Consider the following 21,871-nt stretch of genomic DNA (forward strand, 5'->3'; position numbering starts at 1 on the left):
GGCTGTTTCTTCACCAATGAATGGCATTAAAAAAAAAAAGAGGGAAACTGTTAGAGATTAAGAGAAACCTAAGAAGCATAACCACTAAATGCAAATTAATAGTTGTTTTTCTTAGATCTTGATTTAAACAAACCAACTGTAAAAAGACATTTTCAAGGCAATTGGGGAAAACTGTACATGGGCTGGGTAATTGATGATAAGGAATTACTGTTTGTTGACTATATTCATGGTATTGTGATCAAGTTGTTTAAAAGTCCTATTTCTTAAAGATACATTCTGAAGTATTTTCAGGTGAAGTGAAATTGTATCTGCCATATGCTTTAAAAATACCCTGGGGTGGGGGGTGGGCGGGGAAGGGTGGGGAGGGAAAATAGATGAAATAAAAATGGCAGAATGTTAATAAATGTTGAAGTTGGGTTCATTATCACCAGGCTCATTTCTTGTGTATGTTTGAAAACTAATAGAAAGTTAAATAAAACATAGAACATTTAAAAAATAAAGCTAGTCTTTGCCTAGGGTGTTAACTATACTGACCACTTGAATTTAAGGGACAGGAAGGCCAGTCAAGTTTGGAGGGGTGAGGAAGTGGCAAGGCTGAGAAGACTGAACTTGACCTGAGCCTGGCAGGAAGGGTGAAGGAGGTGGGAAAGGGTGGCAACCGAGGCACAGTGGTGTCGAATCCTCACCCATACATGCCAGGGGCTTCCTATTGCTCTGGTTGATAATGGGTGCTTGCTCCATCTCGTTGGCCACACCGCGAGCCATTTGAGAAGGAAAATGCCCCCACTCTCTATACTTCTTACTCTCCCGCCCTCTCCCTCACCCTCAAAGGGACTCCCCAGTTCTAGGGAAGCACAGCCACACCCAATCGCCAAAGGACAAAAGAGTGTTGGTCTATGGCTCCACCTGCTGGTGGTGCTGGGAACTGAAGCTGCCAAAACGGTCCTGATGAGAAGGAAGCTGAGGATAATTTGAGAGATTTGGTCTTTTCCGCTCAGAAAAGACACAAAGACCAATTAAACATATAAGAAGGCTTTAATTTCATCACCATAAACATTATACTCTGATTGCTCACATACAGTATAAAATATTTACTCCACTAAATAAATAAGACATAACATTATTGCAAACGGCACTTAAAGCCCCCGGAGATAGACCTCCTTAGCCCAGGCAGGGGGTGCTCCTGAGTTTCTGTGCTAGATTCCCCAAGCACACATATGCCCTGGGGGCTGAGACGGATAAAGGCTCAAGGAGCCACACTCTGTGCTTCTGGTCCCGAAACAGCCCCAAGGAGAGGGCTGTGGAGCCAGTGGGGAAAGGTGGGGTTGGGCAGCTCCTTCATCAGCCCAGTCCTAGAGGGAGCAGAGGGGAGCTGGGAGGGGGAGGGGGGTGGCAGGGCCAAGAGGGGAGGGGAGGCTACGGAGGCTGCTGAGACCTGAAGCCCCACCCTTCACCTTTCCCCAGCCCTCCCCGCCTTGGGTAACAGGATTTGGGATATCAGTTGGGGTAAGCAGAGCTTCCAGGCTCAGGGTTAGGCAGTTCTGGGGCCAGACCAATCACTCCAGGAGGAGATTCTGACAATTCTCAGCCCAATAACCAATCGTCTCAGGGGACCTAGTCATTAGGGATCTCATCCTACCCAACCCCTAAACACCTTGATTCCCCTTCTACTTAAATAAATAAGTTAAATATTTAAAAACCCGTGTCCCTGTGATGGCAACACAGGGGCCAACAAGCCAAGTCCTAATAAAAGGCAGGGGAGGGGGAACAGGAGAGAGGTGGCGCTGTGGGGCTAGGCAGCTTCCTTTCTCCCCTCGGGACCGCATCCCCCAATAACTTTCATACTTTCAAATCCTGTAGAGGAGCATTTCACATTAGAAACTCCCATGCAAGACCGACACTGGGAGAACCTATGGGATAAGAGGCCTTGGTTGTAGGAGACCAGGTGGCTGAGTTTACTCAGCTCCCCAAATCCCTTCTCTGGGTATTTCTCGACCAGGACACTAGCTGTTAACCCTGAGCCTGGGTGATCCCCCGGCAGAGTCCTGCATTCCAGTGCACAGAGTTAATTAAATGCCCTGCCCTTCTCTCCTCGTGGAAGTCCAGACTGAAGCCTTCCGGAGAGCTTCCAGTCAGCCAGCCCTAAAGACTGAGGAGAGGTGGGAGGGAAGAAGCCCCAGTCCCCTACTTGTGCAGCTATGCACCTCAATGCCACAGGGAGGCAGCAGAGAGCCACACCACTTTGGCAGCAATAGAAACTGGAAGGCCAGCCCCCAGCCCTACCGGGCCAACGGGAGACTGGAATAGGGAGAGCTGGGACCCAGTGAGGCAGGTCCTCCCTCAGTGGGTTGGAAGTACTCTACACAGAGTATTTGGCCAAGTCGCTCTTGTCAAATACCACTTGTGTGACGAAGTAAATGGCAACCAGACCCAGACCTGCAGCCGACACCATATAGGCAGTGACAGACTGGCTGAGCTGAACAATGGAGCCCATAAACAGAGACGGGGCCACCTGGGACAGCAGGAAGGCACTGTCCAGGACGGCAAGGTCCAGGCAGATGCCCCGGCCCGGAACAACCCTGGCCTCCGGTGGCTCGCCCACCACTGCATGCATGGAGACATCGCAGGCAGAGGCCCCGCAGAGTGCAGGTGGAGGAGGGAGCAGGCCGCTGCCTCCAGCACCCGCGTGTCCATTGGGGAAGGGAGATCCGGCCTTAGGGCCCGGCGAGAAGCTGCTCATCAGGCTGTCCTCACTGGCACCACCTCCATCATCTCCGCGGTATTTGGGCAGGAAAACCTGGGGGGAGGGGAACACACAAGGACAGGTATGTACCCAAGCATGGGATCCCCCAACTAGGAGAACAGACCCTGGCCTTTATCCCAGGGGCTAGAAGAAACCAGGCACTAGGCCTTAATGAAAATCGGGCAACAGGTCAGAAAACTGAGCAGACCCTGCTTGGTCTGGGTCTAGTGAGGATTCTCCTCAGAAGCGGGGCAGGGGGGCAGGAGGGGACATCTGAAACCAGAAGTCTAGGTCTCCTCTAGCCTCTCCTAGAATCAGTAAGTGACAGACAAACTCAGTACTGCAGGTTAGGAAGAGAACAGAACCCCAAGGTAAAGGAAAGACACAGAAGAATGAGGACAGGTGGGCAGAGAGACATGTCAGAGCAGAGGAACAAAGTCCAAAGGCAGGGGCCCCAAGGCCCCAAAGCCCCACACAGATGCTCCTAACCCTCCTCCTGCCCCTCCCACCTCACCCCTGGGAAATCCTTGTCAACCTCCACAGAGACACGCTCCCTTCCCACTGTGGGTCCCGGGCCCAGGCTACAGCTGCTGCCCTACTGTGAGGTCTGCGGCCCCAGCCTGGGGCAGGGAGGGTCCTCAGACTCAGCCTGGAGGAAGCAAGGAACAGAAAGAATCACCCTCTTCCCGACTCCCATGGTCCAGCTGTGCTGAGGCCGAAGCCTTCTCGTTCCTTCTCACTGTCTGCCTTGGATCAGTGTGACCTGCCCCTGCCCTGCCCGCAATGTCCCAGAGCCTCCCTCCTATCTAAGGACGAGGCCAGAACTCATCTGACCGCTTTCCCCAGGCCCACTAGTGCCTAACACAGAGCTCTCAGGGTCAGCTGCATTAGCGCTGGGAGCCATGGCAGAGCTCAAGCCTGGCACCAGGGAATCCCAAGGCTCGTGGTGCAGCCAGAAGCGGACAAAGCAGACACAGATGGGATGCGGGGCCAACCATGCCTGGGACCTCACCTCCTGCCTGCCACCCCACAAAAGATCAGTGCGGCTGGAGCTTGGAGAGGCCCCTGGAGACAGACGTGTTCTCAGCCTGAAGGGAAGACCAGCTCAGCACATTCCCTGGCACATGCCCAAGCCGGGCTTCTGGACACCAGCCCAAGCCCCCAACCAGGGCGGGAAAGCGTGGAGGATGATGAAGGTTATCAATGCGCTGACAGGGGCCTCGGGGACCAGCTTCCCCCAACCCAAATCCCCACCTCCACCCCCACCCCTGCAGCTACCTATTCAGTTAACCAGCCTCCCAGCTAGGTGTTTCTCTGCCACCCCACCCATGTCCTACAAGGGGCAGACTATGTCTTTCCTACAGTCTAGAAGCCCTGTGAAGCCAGGCTGCATCTCTTTTTCCTCGGGATGCCCCAACTTCTTGCCCTCTGGGCAGAGCTCTGCACCCAGGGCTGTAGCTCAGTGAGGCCAGTGGAGACAACAAAGGTGACCACACAGCCTGGTCAGGAGGCTTCCCAGAGGAGAGGGCCCCTGGAGGGGCTGGGTAGTGTGGGGCTGAGCAGGAAGGAGGCCCCCCAACTTACACAGTGCCCAGGTGAGCGGTGTCAGGCGCATCAGGCTCAGAGATCCGCCATGGGGGCGGGGGGAGGGGACGAGGCAAAGGAGTGAGGCAGGAAAAGAAAAGAGAGAATTAAACAGAAAAGGAAGACAAACCGAAAGAGGGGAAGGGGCGGTAAGGAGCTTTCCCCATCTCCGAGACCAAAGCAAGGTTTGGGTCACTCACAAGGTCCCCCCGCTGAATAAGGAGAGGCGTGGCCCACACCAGACCTTTCCCACTCACTGGCTGCTGAAGCCGGGGACCCAGAGGTCATCTGATCCAGCCCCCTGCCTCTGCACAGAACAACTCAGCCCTGACTGAGGGCTTCTGCTAGCCTGATTCTTCAGGATTTCCAGAGAAGGATTTCACATTTCCTGCAATCATCCACTTTAAGTGCTTTATAGTCCTGACACCAGGAAGTCATTCCCAGAATCTAATCTACACCCTCCTTCCGCAGCCCAAGTCTCTGGCCCTGGGGCTACAACAGGCTTCCTCTCTGAGCAAAGAATTCCTTCTCCAGCTTCTCTTGCCAGACACCGGTTCTGGGCTAGTCAGCTGCCCCTCCACCCCACTCCACTCCGCGGCCAGGGCGAGTACCTGCTTCTCCCGGTGGTAGAGGGACGCTAGCGTGTACGGCAGGATCTGCAGGGCAGAGAAGGTGAACCCAGTGAGGGCAGCTGAAGCGGTCACCACCACCACGCTGCGGGACAGGCACGTGGCGCCGGCAGCCACAGGGAAAGCCACCACGCTGGCCAGATAGACGGCCCGGGTGCCGAATCGCTGCACCAGCCGGTCCATGACCAGAGAGAAGAGCAGGGAGACGGCACACTGCAGGAACAGCCCCAGGCTGCCCATCCGGACCCCTGGAGCGGGGAGGGGGAAGAGGCCATCAGACAGGCGGTGGGGAAAAAGGACCCAATACCATGGGGGAGGGGAGGGGTGCTCAGAATTAGGAGCCACAGGCACCTGCTGCCCAAGACCTGCTGTTTTCCGGACCTGCTCCCCAGCATCCCCTGCCCTACCCATAGCAACGGGAGTGTAGGTTCTTCCACTGACCTCAGGGAATGTGGCCAAAGCCACTGGCTAAGGGCAAAGGAAGATGTTCTAAGGGTTGGCTGTGCTCAGCTTGTCAGGAGGGGTAGAGGGAACACAAAGACATTTCTGCTGTGGGCTCCAAGATAGAATTCCAGGCGCCTGAGCTGGAAGGGGCTGGCAAGGCGATTTGGAAAGTCAGTAGGGGAGCAGAGGGCACACTGAAGTTCGGGCCAGGCAAATCCGAGGCCCAGTTTCTGGACCTTAAATAAGCTCAGCCTCTTCCTCCATCAAGTTGGGGCAATGACTGATCAAACTCTCCGATCAGCCCAAGGCTCTGCTGAGACTGCAGCAAAGCCACTCTGCTCCTTGAGCAGCTGCACACGCAGCCTGTACACTGGCCCATTTTCCTGATGGGGAAATCGGGGCCCAGATGCACAGCTTCCAGCCCAGGCACAGGCTGCGGGCATCTCCCTGCGCCCGAACATCCACAGGAGGGCAGCTCCCACAACAGGGCCCCGGGCTGCCAAGGCCTTACCTTCATCATAGTGTCTCCGGGCCTCGGTGCCTGGCTCAGCCCTGGGCACACCCTGGTACAGCCCCTCGCCCACAAAGTCTGTGTAAAACAGTGTGAAGGTCATGAATGCCATCCAACTGCACAGCTCGGCCACGAAGAGTCGGCGTAGGGTGCGAGGCATGCGGCAACAGAGCTGGTGCAGCCGGGGAAAGAGGGTGCGCAGGTTCCAGAAAGCCAGGCGGGCGTGGCACGGGCAGCAGTGGGGTGGTATGGAGGGGACCGACAGCCCTTCCACTGGCTCGGCTGGGCCCAGGGCTGCCTCCTCAGCCACAAACAGTGTGGCTGCCACGCAAGTGAGGAAGATGAGAGTGAGCAGGCCAAAGAGGCACTCTTCCTGGGTGCCCAGGTAGGGGGCCAGGGCACTGGCATCCCAGTCGATAGCAGGCAGAAGGTAGCCCAGGCAGCCCCCCAGGCTGATCATGAAGGCGTAGACGGAGAACGCCTGGCGACAGTGGTCTGGGTCCAGGAAGAGGTCAGAGAGGAGGGCCTCCAGCGGAGTGAAGCACACCTGGCCGCAGAAGTCCAGCAGTCCCACGCCCAGGATCAGCAGTGCCAGCTCCAGGGGCCTGGTGTCCGGGCACAGCAGCCCCGCCAGCCGGCCGGCCCTCGGGATGAGGAAGAGGCTCAGTAGGACACCCAGGGACAGGGCCCAGATGAAGGGCCTCCGGCGACCATAGCGCCCACGCCAGTGGTCGCTGGCTGAGCCCACGAGTGGGACCGAGACCAGACCCAGCACTGGACCGATGCCTGCAAGAAGGGCAAGTAGTATGAGCTGGAGGCTGGGGCCCAGAAGGGGCAGGGGGAAGGGTACCAACTGCCTCGAGAAGGATGGAAATGATGATGATATCACATGGAGGGCCAACTGTATACTGGGGCTGTGCTGAGTACGTCACAGGACCCCAATTTACTCCTCACAACTAATATCACTAGTGCGCCAACTGACCAGTGATCGCCGTGCACAGGCACGGTTTCAACAGGCAGTCTGACCCCAGAGCCTGTCATCCTGACAGAGCCCCCTCTTCTTGGGAGTCACATGATGATGACATTTGCCCTCCGTGGCTTTTACAGAATTCGTCCGCAGTTAGGAGCCCAGCCCCTGCCCTAGCGGCAAGAAAGAGCCCTGGCGGTGGGGGCTGAGGGTGGTCCCGACCCTACTAATCAGCAGCTAAGCTAGCCGTCCAGCGGCCTAAGTCACCTAACTGCTTATCAGCTTCCATCATCTTCTCTGTGAAATGGGTAACCTCAAAGTGTTGCTGCAGGAATTAAATGAGACCACAGGTATGAATTACAAAGGGCAGTTTCTCCAGTGTCTCCTGTGGGCCAGGCCTGGCGTAGGGACCAGGGATACAGAGGTCACCAGGGAACGTTCCTGTATCCTTTTCTTTCTCTCAGACCCCCTCAGCCCAGGGTCACCCCCTCCCCAGCCATGCTGACCCACCAGGCTCAGGGACAGCAGGCAGCCACCTCTGCCTCCAAGCAGCTCTTTGGGCAGAGGCCCTGTCGCCCTACTTCCCCAGGGGACACATATCTGGAGCAGGAGGGAAGGAGGATGTGGGGACTCACCCAGCACCATGGTCATGAACTTCTCCTCTACCCCCACTTCCAGCAGCAGGGGTGGCACGTAGGTGATACCTGCAGCCAGGCACACCTCCAGGCCGAAGGTCAGCAGATTGACCAGCAGGAGCTGGGCTTTCCGATGCCGCAGCAGGCGGCTCACCCACAGCCTCTGGACCATGACGGGCCAGGTGGGTAGGGCTCCGGCCTGTTCACACACTCCAGAACCGCTCCGTCTCAGCCTTGCTCCAGACGCCTAGGCCTCTCCTCCTTGCTGCCACCGACCGCCTAGGACTCAGCCAGAAACCCATTTCTGCGGGCCTTCTGTGCAGGTCTAGTTTCTCAGCCATGCTAACCGCCTGTCTGTCGTCGTGGGGTGCCGCGGTGGGGACATATCTCAACACTCAGATCCTAAAAGAGCTGGGACAATCACACACACAGAGTATTAAAAGAGCTGGGACAATCACACACACAGAGATTCCCGGGAATCTGATCTCCAGGATTTGCTCTGAATTCTGAATCTTGTTCACTCCCAGGCTGATGGTGTGGCCCTGCCACCCAGGTGTCACCCCCTACTGGCCAATCAGGAAGTGCATGTTAATACTAGCCTAAAGTTGACATATTAATAAGGTAAATATGATTTTTAAACCTCAGTACACTCCAGAGCCAACCAGATGTCAGTAATTCTCTGTTTTGGAATATCTTTGCAATTGCCCTTGTTTCCTAGTATTGAAGGAAAAAAAAAAATCAAACCAGCTGAATTCCCAGTTCCAGAGGCACTGTTACCAAGGTGCCCCCTGGAGACCCTCTGCCAGGCCTGGTTTGTTCGCTTTTCTCTCTCTACTTCCCAAAGCTAGGCTGTTCAATTCCCCTTCGTTAAGAGTCACACTTCCTATTCCATACTACCTGGCCACAAGCCATGCTGCACCGTAACTCCACCCCAAGGATGAGGACAAGAAGGAAGACAAGAGAGGCTGTGGTTTGTTGGGTTGGGTTTTAAGCTGTCACTAAAACCATTTAAAAAGCGCTCCCCTGTGGGCTTCCCTGGTGGCGCAGTGGTTGAGAATCTGCCTGCCAATGCAGGGGACACAGGTTCAAGCCCTGGTCTGGGAAGATCCCACATGCCGCGGAGCAACTAAGCCCGTGTGCCACAACTACTGAGCCTGCGCATCTGGAGCCTGTGCTCCGCAACAAGAGAGGCTGCAATAGTGAGAGGCCCGTGCACCGCGATGAAGAGTGGCCCCCGCTCTCCACAACTAGAGAAAGCCCTCGCACAGAAACGAAGACCCAACACAGCCAAAAATAAATAAATTAATTAATTAATTATAAAAAAAAGTAACAAATGTTCAAGTACAATTGGTGTCTTTAAAAAAAAAAAAAAAGAGAGGCTGTGGTTTGTCAGGTTGGGTTTTAACCTGTCACTGAAACCATTTAAAAAGCGCTCCCCTGGAAGAACCTAGGCCTGAAAACCTCTACCTTGAGTTTCTCTCCATGCTCAGCGTCCATGGGGAGGACATATTCCCACATGCGCTGCTCAACTGTCAGGGGACAGTGGGGCCGGTCCCAGGTTCCAGCCTCACAGGGGCATGAAACCGTACCACCTGGCAGCCACTGCGATGATGCCAGTGACCCCCAGGCAGGCTTCCTCTCTCCCCACCTGGCTCCACTCTCAGCAGAGACGTCCCCACAGCCCTTCCTGCTAGGCCTCCTGTGCACAGACATCCCAACAGGGGAGTACCCACCCTGGGTCCTCCACCCACAGGCAGTGGGCCTCCAGGTCTTGCTTCCTGACTGTGGCACCCACTGCAGTCCGCTGTTTACAAGTGACCACAAAAGAGGGGAAATCAAGTCAGCTATGCAGAGAAGGTATAGAGGGTGGGCCCTAGTCCCCCAACCTGTCATCCATCCCATGGCGGCGTAGGCGGGTGGACAGAGCTTCACACCACTTGTGGCTAGAGTCTGGAGTGCCTTCCCTAGCCTCACCGACTCAACCCCATCGATACTGTTGAAGAGCACCACTCCTGTGCAAGGTTTACTGCCAAGGGCCTGGGCCCACCCGAGAGCCTTCCTGGAGCACCCTCGGCCCTCATTCATGCCCTCTTCCAATCTCAGCATCTCATGACTTGGTGCTTCCACTTCTTTTATCGTTTCAAATATCACTAAGCCCCGCAGGGACTTTTGTGTTACGAAGCATGTTGTAGGTGCTCTCTGAGCTGTGCCACAAAGAAAACAGACGGCCATCAATCCTGGGTAAGATGCGTCCGTTCCGTAACTGCCCTCCAGGGCTTTGCAGCTTGTAGACCAAGGAAGGGACTTCAGACAAGGCTAGGCAGCCGCCTCCCCCAAGTTCCACTAAGACCCAGACCATCCACTTGGGAAGAGGCACAGACTCCTATGGGGGTGGCACGGGGAGAAAACATTGACCCACACGGTCCCAAAAGTGGGTTGGCGGGCCAGACAACAGCCTTAGCTGGGCGGCTGTGGGTTCGGCTCAAGTTCTCCCCACTTGCTGCATTGCCATGGCACCCCCAGAAGGAAAGCAGGGGGCTGCAGAGACCAACGGGTGGCGCTATCCGACCTGGAGGGAAGGGTTCTGGGTCAGAAGGCTTCCAGCCCATTCCACTCCCCACCCTCAGTCTGGGAGGGCCCTGGAGACTCACCTGCCCTGGGTTTTTAAGGAACCAGGTCCTCCCTGAGCAAACAGACTTTATCAGACGCAGCCTCTCCCACAACATGCACCCAAGCCCTGGTTGCTCCCTGTGGTTTAAATAAATTGCAGCTCTCCAGCAACCATTAATCACCCCACCTGACTTACTCCCTCCCTTAATCCAGCTCCCCACTCCCAGGACCAAGCAGGACCTCCACAGCCCACGAGGGAGAAAGGCAAAATCCTCCTACAGCCCAGCGCCTCCCCCACCCCCCCCCTGCCCAGCTGCTTCCCCCTCCCAGCGCCTCTCTCCACCCCCCAGAGGTGCTTTACCCAGTGACCAGGGGCTGGGCCAGGTAAGGAATTCTCTGAGTTGGGTAGGAAGTGGGCGGGCTCCAGCCCTGCTCGGCACCCCTCTCCTCTTAGGTTGCTGAGCCCGTCCTCCCTCTTTTGGGCACTCTCACCGCCACAGACTTGACTCTTCCCAGCCCAGAAGTGCCCGAGAAAAGTCCAAGCCTGTTAGAATACTCTCCCTTCCAAAGCCCCCCCTTCTTCCTCCTTACATCTTCCCCAGTGCCCCAGCCTCCCCCACTGCATCCCCACCCCAGCTCTCAGGTGGAAGAAACTACAGAGGACTCCCACAGCACAAGCTCAAGTCACCAGCGGCCCCTCCAGGGCCTTCTTCCCAGGGACACAAACAGAAAAGCCCAGGCCCCAGGGTCCCAGGTTCAGAGGGGAACAGGAAGCGGTTTGTCACACCCACTCCAATCCGCAGCCCCAGGGCACACTTCTTCCCAAAGCTTGAAAGTGACAGATCCCCGTTGGGTCCCTCTGTTTCAGGAGCTCCCCCGCCTCCTCAGGAATACAGGCGGGGAAACAGGATCCAAGCCTCCCCTCCAGCCTCAGAGATGCTTCTGATTCAGATCCTCCTGCCCCACTGCTCCTGGAGCGCCCTGTCCGGCAAACAGAAGATCAACCAGAAGAGCCAGCCCCCGAGTGCTCACCTGGTGGGGAGGGGGCGGGAGGAGGAGGGAAGTGGAGGTACATGAAAGGGGGAGTCTGGCCTAACCTTGTGAATAGCAGCCTTCTAAGGAGGACAAGTCCCTCTCAAGGTCCAAATATCTCCCCCCTTTTCTGGGCCCCCTGATAACGGGACAGCAAGAAAGCTGGAGGAAACCCGAGACTCCTGGGAACCTTTAGGGAGCTCTGCTCCAGGCCATCTTCCCTCACCCTTGGGGGAGCAGAGCTCAAGCCCTGGGAGACTGAGAGCCGTGGGCACGTTCAGTGAACCTGCATTTTACCTACCCAGCTCCAGATACAGGGAGACTTCGAGTGCACCCCCAGAGCAGGCTGTAGGCTCCACTGCAACTCTCCAGCACCCACCCTAGCATGAGAAGGAGCCTGGGAAATGCTTACCTGCAGAATAAATGGCTGAAAGCAGCCTGGGAGTGGGAGGTGGAAGAGATAGAAAAGACCTAAGTGCCTACCCCCAGCCCCCCACGCACCAAGGAAATTCCAGCCCGACCCCCAGAGGGGGCAGCTCTCCTAAGGGTTCAAAGGTGGTGAGTGGATGCGACAGAGCCTCCCAGGCTGGAATGCCCCATCCCTGCCCACCCCGCCACCTCAGGTTAGGCCCCAGCAGGGAGCACAGGGAAATGAAACTGAGCAACAGGAACAAACTTGGCCTGAACTTTCTCCAAAATTCAAGAGTGGAGGAGGCAGGACGAAAGGCACCTCCTGGTAGCTCCTCTGGGAAGGGAGAGTCAGAGGGATATATAAAGAGGCCTTTGAGGGCTTTCAAAGGGGCTCCTGCCACCCCTCGCGGCTGAGGTGGAGCTGGGGGAGCAGATTCCCTCCGCTGAAGGACAGAGGTCAGAGGGAGCTGGGCTGGGGGCAGCCCCGCAGCGGGCCAGTGTCAGGCAGCAATTCTATGGCCTCTTTATGCGGGCCAGTGTCCCCACAGCCGGCCAGGCACATCAAACGGCCGCACCCTGACCCCGCGAGCCGGCGACCCTGCGTCCTCCCTCCACGCTCACAAAGACTGTGCTCTTTCTCACGCGGCCACTGGGAAGCCCCTCCCCGCAGAGAAGGAAACTGGGGATGGGGTAGGCCAGCCACGAGGAATAATGACTCAGCTGCAGAAAGGGGTGGGATCACTCCAGGCCAATCTCCCTAACTCACACCCCAGCCCAGGCCATCTGGCCCAGGCCAGGACTGCAGGTGGGGAGAAGCCCACAGGTAGAGGACGTGAGACTGCACAGGAGGGGGGACCCCTGTTCCTCCACACCGGGCTGGACGCCAGAATCTCATTCCAAGTTGCGCTCTCCCAGATCCTCTAGGTTGGGGGCACAGAAGTCCTAGGGGACCAGTGCCCTTGGCAGGTCCACAGGAGTCTTGGGACACCCCAGAAAGAGCCTGCGCTGGCCAGACAGCAGATGGGAAATGAACATCCTTGTGAGGCAATGAGCTCTCCACCGTGACAGACCCCCTCGTCAGGGGTGCTGCGCTGTGGGAATTTCTGCCCGGGCAGCTAGGGAGAGGGGGACACAGGACTAGTCTAAGCACGGCTTCCATGCCTTCCAACACATATTTAGTCTTTGATTCTCTGAGCTCAAACGCATACTTCCAAAGAAGCAAAGGTCTGCTCCCCCCAACCCTACCCTACCGAAGGCAACAGTGATTTGCACAAAGAGCCAAGACCCACAACCTCCCAGCGCTCCCACAGACACCTGAGAACCCCACTCAGAGTGCAACCTTCCCACCTCGAGGGAACTGTAAGACAGAAGAACAGGGGCTGGAGCATCAGCAGAGAGAAGACCCCACCCCCATCCAGACTTGCTCCCTAGCTCCTGCCTCCCCAGGGCCCAGAGGCCAGGGATTTAGAGTCCGCCCTGCTGCGCTGCCTTTTCTTCACTCGGACTGGAAGCCTTCTGCTTAGCAGCTTGTCAGAGAGAGTGAGGGGCCTGAAGGCCGGGACACAAAGGGGGATTAGGGAGAAACCTCTCGGCCTGCAGAGTAATCCATCAAACTCCCTCCCGGCTGCCAGCACCGGCCCCTTCCCGCTCAATTCCCCTTCCAGCTGCTGCGGGCCCCCACCCGCTCCAGCTCCTGAGCCCTGCCGCATTGGGCAGCAAAGAGAATCCCAGTCCCTGGGGGCGCAGAGGGGGCACACTGCAGACACTGGGAAAAGGGCAACGGCTCCCTCCCCCCGCTCACCCCCAATGTATGAAAACCCAACAGGTGGCAGTGGCTTGGAGGAAAGTTGCTTTTGTTGCCGTCTGAGAGCCCCAGCCCAGCTTCTGAAAGGAAACAAATGCCGGAGGAGGTTGGGGGAAGGGGAGGGGAAAGGACAGCGGGCTGTCCCTGGAGCCTGCTCTGATCTCCCCTCCCCTCTCCAATCCAGCGACAGGAATTCTGGGGCTGGCCTGACCCTCACCTTGGCTAGTCTAGGCCAAGCACCCCTCCCAGAATCACGTGGCAACCCCATGCGGATGGTCAAAACAGACACACATCTGACTCCAGGCACCTGTGCCTCCCAATCAGACTTCCTTTCTGCGAACAGCTGCGACCCAAGGTCACTCAGGGTCACCTTGACCAAGTGCCTTCCAAACCAAGACAATCAGTATTCTTCAACCTGGAGCTCTCTTCCACCGCAGGTGTCACAGGCCTCTGAGCCCAGACATCCCCGAACCCAGTGCATTCTATAGGGTGACCGAGGTCTGGCATGCGTTTGCATGCCATCTCCATATGTCACTGTAACTATATGTGATCTTGTTAACTGACCTCCCTAAGCCTCAGTTTCCTCATCTGCAATTACTAACAGCAGCTAACACTGAGGTTTACTACATGCTAGGCACTCTTTTAATCTTCCAAGTGCCTGATGAGGCAGGTACAATGAGTATACCCATTTGACAGGCGAGGAAACTTAGATTAATACCACCAACTTCATAGTCGTGTAGTGTGTTTGGAGGAAGTATGTGGAAGTTCCTGGCAGCCACTTCTTCAGTTGTCTGGGCTTCCTCAGCGGAGAAACTTGGGAGGGGGTTTCTCATTCCCAACAGGAGCAGCAGAGGTCGGAGGGGGACCAACACTGCTTCTCTTCTCAGCTTCCATCCCCCTCACCCACGTGCCTCCCACCCGGGCACTAGCGCCTCTTTCAGCCCCCAAAGGCAAGAGGAATGCCAAGAATGTAAATGCCTCCCCAGGTGCTGGCCCCGGCAGGTGAGCAGAGCTCACTCAGCAGACCTGCCTGGTGCTGGAGGCTGCAAAGGGAAAGGGAGGGTGGGATAAACAACCCCAGTTAGGAGACAGGGTGGTTCCCAGCCACAGGGAAAATAATCACAGCGGCTGACACCTGCCAACCGTCCAGGAGGTGTCTGCATGTACCTGCCAAACCTTCTCTAATTCATACCATTTGTACAATCCTACAAATTATTTAATATTCCTATTTCACAAGGATGAAAATGGAGTCTCAGAAATTCATTAACACACCCAAAGTTGCACAGGTAAAAAGGGCTGAATGGAAAATTCAAACCATTCAAAAATTCTACAAAGTGCACTGAACTAGGAGCCTGGACAGTGTAGTCCGGTTTCAGCAACTCTTATAACTGTGTAGCCTAGAATAAGCCACTCTACCTCTCTGGGACTCAGTTCCCGCACCCGTAAAATGAGAGCTAGTCTAGATGCTGTCTAAGGTTCTTTACAACTGTGCAGCTTTGTGATCTCACACCCGCGCCCCCAGCCCCAGGCAGCGTGCTCACCAGGGACAGGTGCCCACTGAGTGCTCACTGACAAAGCCACATGGCACTGGTGGGGAGGTGGGGGGGGGTTATAGCCTTCCACCAATGAGAGCCAAGGAGAACCAGGTGGAGAAGGGCTCCCCAGCTGCACTTACCCCATCCTTTACCTGCCTACACATTGCTCCAGTACAACAGAGTGCCAAGGGTCAGCGGTCACCTGAAACTGATCCGAGTAACCAAGACATCTGGGGGCAGAATTGCCCTCTTCCCTACTCCCTCCCAGAGCTGGACTCTGTTCCTGGCAGAAATCAGTAACTAAATTCTTCCTCTACTTGGGCCACAATAAACACTCTCCTACAAGGTGGGGGTAGTGGTACCAAGAAATCCCTTGGCCCAGGGTGGGGGTAGAGGAACGCAGGAGGAGAATGGGGAGCTTGGCACGTTTAGGCCACTGGGAAGTTCCCTCCCCTTGCTCCCTACAGCCCCTGCAAAGTGAAACCTGAACAGCCTCCCTCCTAGTGAACTTGAACTTTGCCAGTCAGCCAGACCAGGCAGCTCTCCCCAGCCATGCACATCCTTGTCCCCTCCCTGCTGCCTGGGCTCCCTTAGAAGGTGATGGATACAGGAAGGAGGCCAGGCTCTCTCAGCGCTGCTATCCTAAGGTCTGTGACCAGCCCCATTTATCATCAGAGGGCTCTGGGCCGGACTCAGTCCTGGGGATGTGTTCTCCAAAACAGTCCACTCAGTGGTGAGCAGGGCGTGAGGGGGGTCCAAAAAAGATGTGATTTGTTGTTGTTGTTAAAGAGCCCTACTTTGCCCACCCTTGAAGAGAGTGCACCTCAGTGCATTACAACCTCACCTTCCCCAGAGAAATGTCCGAGAGACTAAAGCCTACCCACCCACCACTACTGAGCTCCGGGCGTGTGCAAGCCCGCTGTGAAGGGGCTGGGGATTCAGAAACAACTGACTTCAGCCCCTTCAGAAGAAGGGCCAAGGTGTAGCCAGAGCACAGTGAGGTGGTGCAGGGGCTGAGACCCAAGTCCTTACAGTGGGACATATTCAGTGCCTCCAGAGCTTCCTAGAGGAGGCTGAGCCGTGAGAGACGAGTAGGTAGGAACTATGCAAAGGGTAGATGTCTGCAAAACACAGCTGCTGGAGCCTGGGATTTCTATATGCACCCACCTCTCCTTTTAGCCACTCCCCTGTCAGGGGTGGTGGAAAGAATACCAGACCCCAAATCATGAGACATGGGCCCAAGACGGGGCTATTCATCAGCACTGGGCCTATTTTTGCTTTCAAAGTAGTCATCAGTTCCAGTTACCTCCCCTGGGCCTCCTCTCCCTTTCACCTGAACCCTGTCCAGCTCAAGTCCTCCACCTCCTCCAGGGCTGCCTGGACCTCGAGCTGTCAAGGACCCCTTTCTCCCAAACCTTGACTAGTCTTCAACCTCCTTCTTGCTGGCTCATCCCAGCTTCCCAGAGACAGTGATCTCCAGAATTAACAAAGAAGGGGAAAGGAACAAACACGTACCGAGCACCTGGTCTATGCAGGCTCCTTGCTAAATATGGCGATCTCATTTAATCCTCACCATAACTTTGCAAGGTGAATATTATCATCTACATTTTACAGACACAGAAACCAAGGCCAACAGGTGAGGTAGGCCTGTCTCCAACATCGGAAGCAAGAAGCCCCACAAGTCGTTCAGGGTCAGTGACAAAACTGTGGACTTCTTCCCATGGAGGAGGATACACAGACCACGTAGCAGAAAAAGAGATTAAACAGGAAGTTCTGGCCAGACATCAGGACCATCCCGTGATGGCTCTGTCACCAGTCCCTGCCCCCAAGCAGGGACACTTAATACACTGGACAAAGCTCCACACTCCAGCTCTATTGCTGGGAGTCAAGTGGCATCAGCGTTCAAGACACTGGGCCTGGTACCAACTGGTCCAGCCTCCACCCTTGCTATCCAACAAACAGGGCCACTGACTGTTCACAGAAAGCCAGGCTGGGTTTTTCTTCTTGACACCAGAAAGCAGTGCAAAGTATCCCAAGGGTTGGGGGGTGGGGGCAGGACAGAGCAGAACACTCCCTCCCTCTCACACAATTTCTCCAAAAATCAGAACAAATAACCTTTTCTGCATAGAAGGCACTTAACCTTTGAGGATATATATTCACCTCCACCACTTCATGGCACTTTCTTCCATCTTGAGGGAACAGGCAGGGCAGGGGTTTCTGGACTGATTAAAAAACAAACCACACACAGTATTGACAGGGGAGAGACCAGGACATGAAGTCCTGGTGTGTTCTTTGCACCAGACCACAAGTTCAACTGCAAATGTGTCATTCACAGTTTACGTATAGTTGTATATAGTATAATTCCCTTGCTAAGAAACTTTGGTTCCTGAGTGTAAACCACAATGATTGCCTCCATTGTTACCAAATAACAGCAGCTGACATTTATCAAGCTCTTTTTACTTGCAGCTGCTGGGCTCAGAGGTTTTATCAGCTCGTTTAATCCTCACAATACAGTGAGGTAGGTACTGTTATCCTCATTTTACAGAGGAGGAAGTTGAACCACAGAGAGGTGAAGTAACTTGTGCAAGAGGAAATGGGATTCAAACCCAGGCATCTGAGTGCTAGAGCCCAGTTTCAACTAGTCATACCTACTCCCCGAAGTCCAGGAGGCCTTGGTCCCAAAGAAACAAAGGTCTACAGGAGAGCCCAAGAACAGATGCTCAGGCTGGGTGCTGCTGTCCACTGGGTCACAGGTGTAGATATAGTAGATATAGTTAATACCAGCTAACATTTACTGAGCACTTGTTACCTATCAGGCACACAGTCCAGTGCTCTATATGTATGGTTTAATAAAGCTATAGTTTTTTTTTTTTACATTTTAGATATATATAATTATATATTTACATATATATTTGTTCTATTTATTATTTAATAAATAACAAAGCTACAGAGTAGATATTATCATTATTACTATCATCCCCATTTTGCAGCCAGGGATACTGAGACTTAAAAGAGGTTAAGTAACTTGCCCTTCGTCCCACAGCCAGTTTGGAGCAGCCAGGATATAAACACCTGACAGTCTGGGTTGTTATCCATAATGCTGTGTTATCAGGCTCCAATGGTCCAAATGATAGAGCTTAATTTCACTTTTGGAGTCCTGAGACGATCCCTGCCTCTCTGCCTTTAATCTCCAGAGCCCTACCCAGGCTGAGAGAGGGGAATCCATGCCATCTTTCCACCACCCAGTGGCCTGGAGGTACCTCAGTGGGCCACCAAGGGTCACTGTCCAGCTCCTCCTCCTCCTCCTTCGGGACACCGCAGAGCCAGGAGGAACAGGCGAGTTCGCCATACACTCCATGAGTACAAAGGAAAACTCCCCCCACCCCGCCCCCATCACATCTCCACTAAGGTGGGGCCTGAATGTCCACAGCTGTACATTCACCCACAACTGTATTTGTACCTTCAGATTCATCCTGCTGACTCGAGCTCCATTTTTCTGAGCACTTTTAGAACAACTGAGTCCCGGCTCCAGACAAGCTTGTGGGGAGGAGATAAGGGAGGAATGAGAGGATGAGACCCATCCAACAAAAAGGACTGTGACCTCAAATAACTTTGCAATCACACCCTAGAAGTTGCTCTATAGGGAAGCCTGAGGAAATCATCAGCCTACACTTCCTGGCCCTGCCCTCCCCACCCCCATATGCCAGCCTGTTCCCCAGGCCTTGGGCAGGTGAGTCCAACACCAAGGCTGTCCCGCTCTGAAGTGCTAAGTGCATCATGAAAGGCAGCCAGAAGCCCCCGGGGCCTCACCCCAACCCCTGAGCAATGCTTTCAGGAGCCCAGCAAGGGTCACTCTAGGCCCTGGTCCACAGGCTGTGCCCGGCTGCAGACTCCAGGGCAGCAAGACAGCAGCTGGGCTATTCTTAGTCCCTGCTCCACTGGGATCAGGTCCGTGTAACAGCTGAAGGGCAAGTCCTCAGCAGGTACCCACCATGCCAAACCCCTCCCTACCCTCAACTCTGGCCCCTTGGGAAAAAAGAAAGGGGAAGGTGTGGCCCTGGGGAGGGGGGGAAAGCTGAGCACATCAAGAGTGTCTGTCAGGAAGAGGAAACTGATTCAGAGGTCAAGGGCAAGATCAACTGACAGGGCTGCAGCGCCTGGGGAGAACAGGAGACTATAGGAAGGACTGACCCTCACTCAGGAGCAACCCTGAGGGTCCATGGGGCCTTCTCCAGCAGGCCTGCCATGCCTAAGCCCAGAGCCCTGAGAAGCTGTAGTGGATGCCCAGATATCACCTCATCACACCTGTTTGCTGATCTCAGCATTCTCACCATCCCTACCTGAGCCCGGGAGGCAAGGATAAAGACGCCCTCTCTTTCTCCTCCTCCCATGAGGGATAACCGAGGCTCAGGACGGGGCACACACTCCAGCCCAACTCTCTGCCGAGAGCCAAGCCCCAAGACTAACGTCCGAAAGGGCTGAGCCACCCTTCCCTCCTTAATAACCCCTCACTCCTCCCCAAGCAAGTTGGCCCGCGCCCGAGCACCCCGCGTCGTCCCGACCGCCGACCCCTTGCCCGGCTCCCAGGTCCCAGACTGTGCGCGCCACGGTGACTCATCCTGCCCCTTTCCGGTGAAGCCGAGACAAGGGAAGAAAATAAATGCAACTTTCCAAAGAAAACTCTGACGCGGGAGGCGGCAACAGGAGCGAGCGGCCGGTGTGCCCGCCGTCTGCCCGGCCCGGGGCTCCGGGGAGGCGCCTCTCCCCGCCCACCCCGCCGCCCGGCCCGGGACGCGGGGGACCCGGCGCCTCCAGCCCGGCCCGCCTCCGCGGAGACCCGAGCACCCCGCAGCCGGCCCGGTGCAGGAAGAGGGGGCGCGCCTGGGCGCCCGCAACCCCGTCAGCTCCCCTGGGACTCAGGGGGCTGGGCGCGCGGGTCCGGGACAGCCACGGCGCGGCCCCCTCCTGCGGGGCGCAAAACACGCGACACCACGGAGCTCGGCCGCGCAGCACCCCTCCCCTTCCCGCGCCGGGACCCCCTCCCCGCGGAGAAGGGCGGGCGCGCCCCTACCTGGCCGAGGCGCGCGGCTGTCACCCGGGGCCCGCGCGTGCGAGCTCGTCCCCCCCCCCGCCTCCCCCCACGCGCGCCAGCGGGCGGCTTTTAAATCTCCAGGTTACTCCGCGGGGGGAAAGAGCATGCGCGCTGGGGCGGCCAGGAGGGGGCGGGGCGAGGCGGGACGGAGGTGGGGGGTGCTGGGAGGGGGTACGAAGGGGTGGGGCTGGTACCCAAGGGAAGAAAGCGGGAGGTCTCGAAGCTGTCTTTGTAGCCGCGACCGCGACGGGCAGCCTCCGCGTGGCTCCCAGACTGCCCTATCATTACCTAGGGCAGTGCGCCGCCCCCTCGCCACCAAAACACTTAGGTGAAAGCTGCCCGGCTCCGCGGGGCGCCTCCCCTCCCCTGAGCCAGTCTGCGACCATTACCCCCACGCGCTATTCCGGCCATCCCCTTGTCCCCGGTCCGAGCAGCACCCCACCCATCCAGGACCAGCCTTGAAAGGAGATGTCACATTCTCCCGGAGTTACTCTTCCTACTGTTTGCTGTTCTCTGAGGCATAAAGAGCTTCCTGATAGCTAACTCAGTCCTTCCTGAAGTTAAAAGCCAAATTTCAATTTTTTTTTCTCCTTAAGGGTGTGTATGGGGAAAGGGGGTGATACACTGACAGTAAAATGTTCCCTCTGTCAGCTGTTGAGCAAGGTCCCAAAAGATACCTGTTTCCAGAATGCCTTTGACAAGAGTGAACAATGCAGGTGGGAGATAACTGGGGGCCCAGGCTGGCCTTGGGGTTGGAGGCCCAGTTGTGTCTTTCTTCCTTCATGGAGTTTTATTAGAGTGGAGAGAACTCCAATTTGTGTGCATTGTTGACTTGAATGCTACAAAAATCGGAGGAAGATGGCTTTGAAGGGGTGGACCTAGTTGACTGTAGCCATGGACTGGGCACTGGGGCACTGAGCTCCAGTGCTGGCCCTGCCACCAACCGGCTGTGATGTTGGGCAAGTCCCTTCCATATTCTGAACCTTGGTAAGAAGGAGTTGGCCAGAGGGTCTCTAAGGGCACCTCCAACTGGAGGCAGAGAAGAATGGGAAATCTAGAAAGGAGTGGGGAACAGTGGAGCCCTGTTGGCTGTGGGGAAGAGAGCGTGGGTGCAGGAGAGAGCAGAGGGAGAAAAACCAAGAATCTACCTTCTGGGTCACTGAATAAGTTTAACTTGTAAACGGTCTCAGCATTGCGTCTCTGGGCGCACTCACCCCCCACCTCCCAGCAGGTGACCCTCCAGTGCCCCAGTGGCTTTCCAAAGCCTTTGGCACACCCATTTGTGGCCAGCAGAGAGACTTGGGTGGAGTCCTGGGTCCCTGAGCTGGTGTCTCCTTTGCCCCCAAAAAGGGGGCAGGAGTCAGAGGGAATTCCAGGTCAGCTGGAAAATTACTGAGCCAGGAGAGAGTGGATGGTGGTATTTTCCAGGCTTGGGGAAGGAGCACTGGGGGAGCAGGAGGGAGTTGTCCCACCTCAGAGGAATAGGAACCCTCCCTCCCACACGGGGAAGGGGGAGGAGGGCTCAGGAGAGTGAGCAGACAGCCTGCTGTGAGATACTGGACCCCACCCAGCGGGTCTGGCCACCTGAATAAGTGCCAGGGCTAAGCCACCTTTCCCTCCTTAATAACCCCTCACTTCTCCCCAAGCAAGTTGGCCTGCGCCAGAGCACCCTGCATCTTCCCAGCCGCCAACCCCTTTCCTGGCTCACCCCTCCCCAATGCAGGTGACCCTTTTTTACCAAGCCAGTTGGATGTACTCTCCAGGCCCCACCCAGCACAGGGTGCTGTAGGGTCTTCTGCTGGGAAGATGCTCCCTCCCCTTTTTCTGCTGGTGTAGCCTCATGTAGTAATAGTTAACTTTTACCGATTGTGCCA

General features: G+C 56.0%; 1 protein-coding gene across 2 annotated transcripts; it reads right to left on the bottom strand.

The window, feature by feature from the left end:
- Positions 1-1,016: 1,016 nt before the first annotated feature.
- Positions 1,017-20,465, bottom strand: SLC45A3 (solute carrier family 45 member 3). 2 transcript variants are annotated; one of them, XM_007182807.2, is made up of 5 exons: positions 20,387-20,465; positions 7,514-7,924; positions 5,912-6,697; positions 4,939-5,204; positions 1,017-2,797 (listed from the first exon to the last, which is right to left on the bottom strand). In XM_007182807.2, the coding sequence occupies exons 2-5, from the start codon at positions 7,683-7,685 to the stop codon at positions 2,360-2,362; spliced, it is 1,662 nt and encodes a 553-aa protein (XP_007182869.1). In that variant the 5' UTR covers positions 7,686-7,924; positions 20,387-20,465; the 3' UTR covers positions 1,017-2,359. The 2 variants fall into 2 exon arrangements, with proteins under 2 accessions (XP_007182869.1, XP_057391153.1); XM_057535170.1 differs by lacking the exon at positions 20,387-20,465 and adding an exon at positions 19,977-20,087.
- Positions 20,466-21,871: the final 1,406 nt, after the last annotated feature.

This window comes from Balaenoptera acutorostrata, chromosome 1 (genome assembly GCF_949987535.1).
Source record: "Balaenoptera acutorostrata chromosome 1, mBalAcu1.1, whole genome shotgun sequence".
NCBI lineage: Eukaryota > Metazoa > Chordata > Mammalia > Artiodactyla > Balaenopteridae > Balaenoptera > Balaenoptera acutorostrata.

What these genes read in the sequence shown, in the direction of transcription:
- SLC45A3 (XM_007182807.2), bottom strand. Translation starts at nt 7,685, where the DNA reads ATGGTCCAGAGGCTGTGGGTGAGCCGCCTGCTGCGGCATCGGAAAGCC. An exon ending in GTTCATGACCATGGTGCTGG is followed by an intron (nt 6,698 to 7,513) that starts GTGAGTCCCCAC and finishes CCCTTCTTGCAG; the next exon opens with GCATCGGTCCAGTGCTGGGT. An exon ending in TCTACCACCGGGAGAAGCAG is followed by an intron (nt 2,798 to 4,938) that starts GTACTCGCCCTG and finishes CCCTCCCCCCAG; the next exon opens with GTTTTCCTGCCCAAATACCG.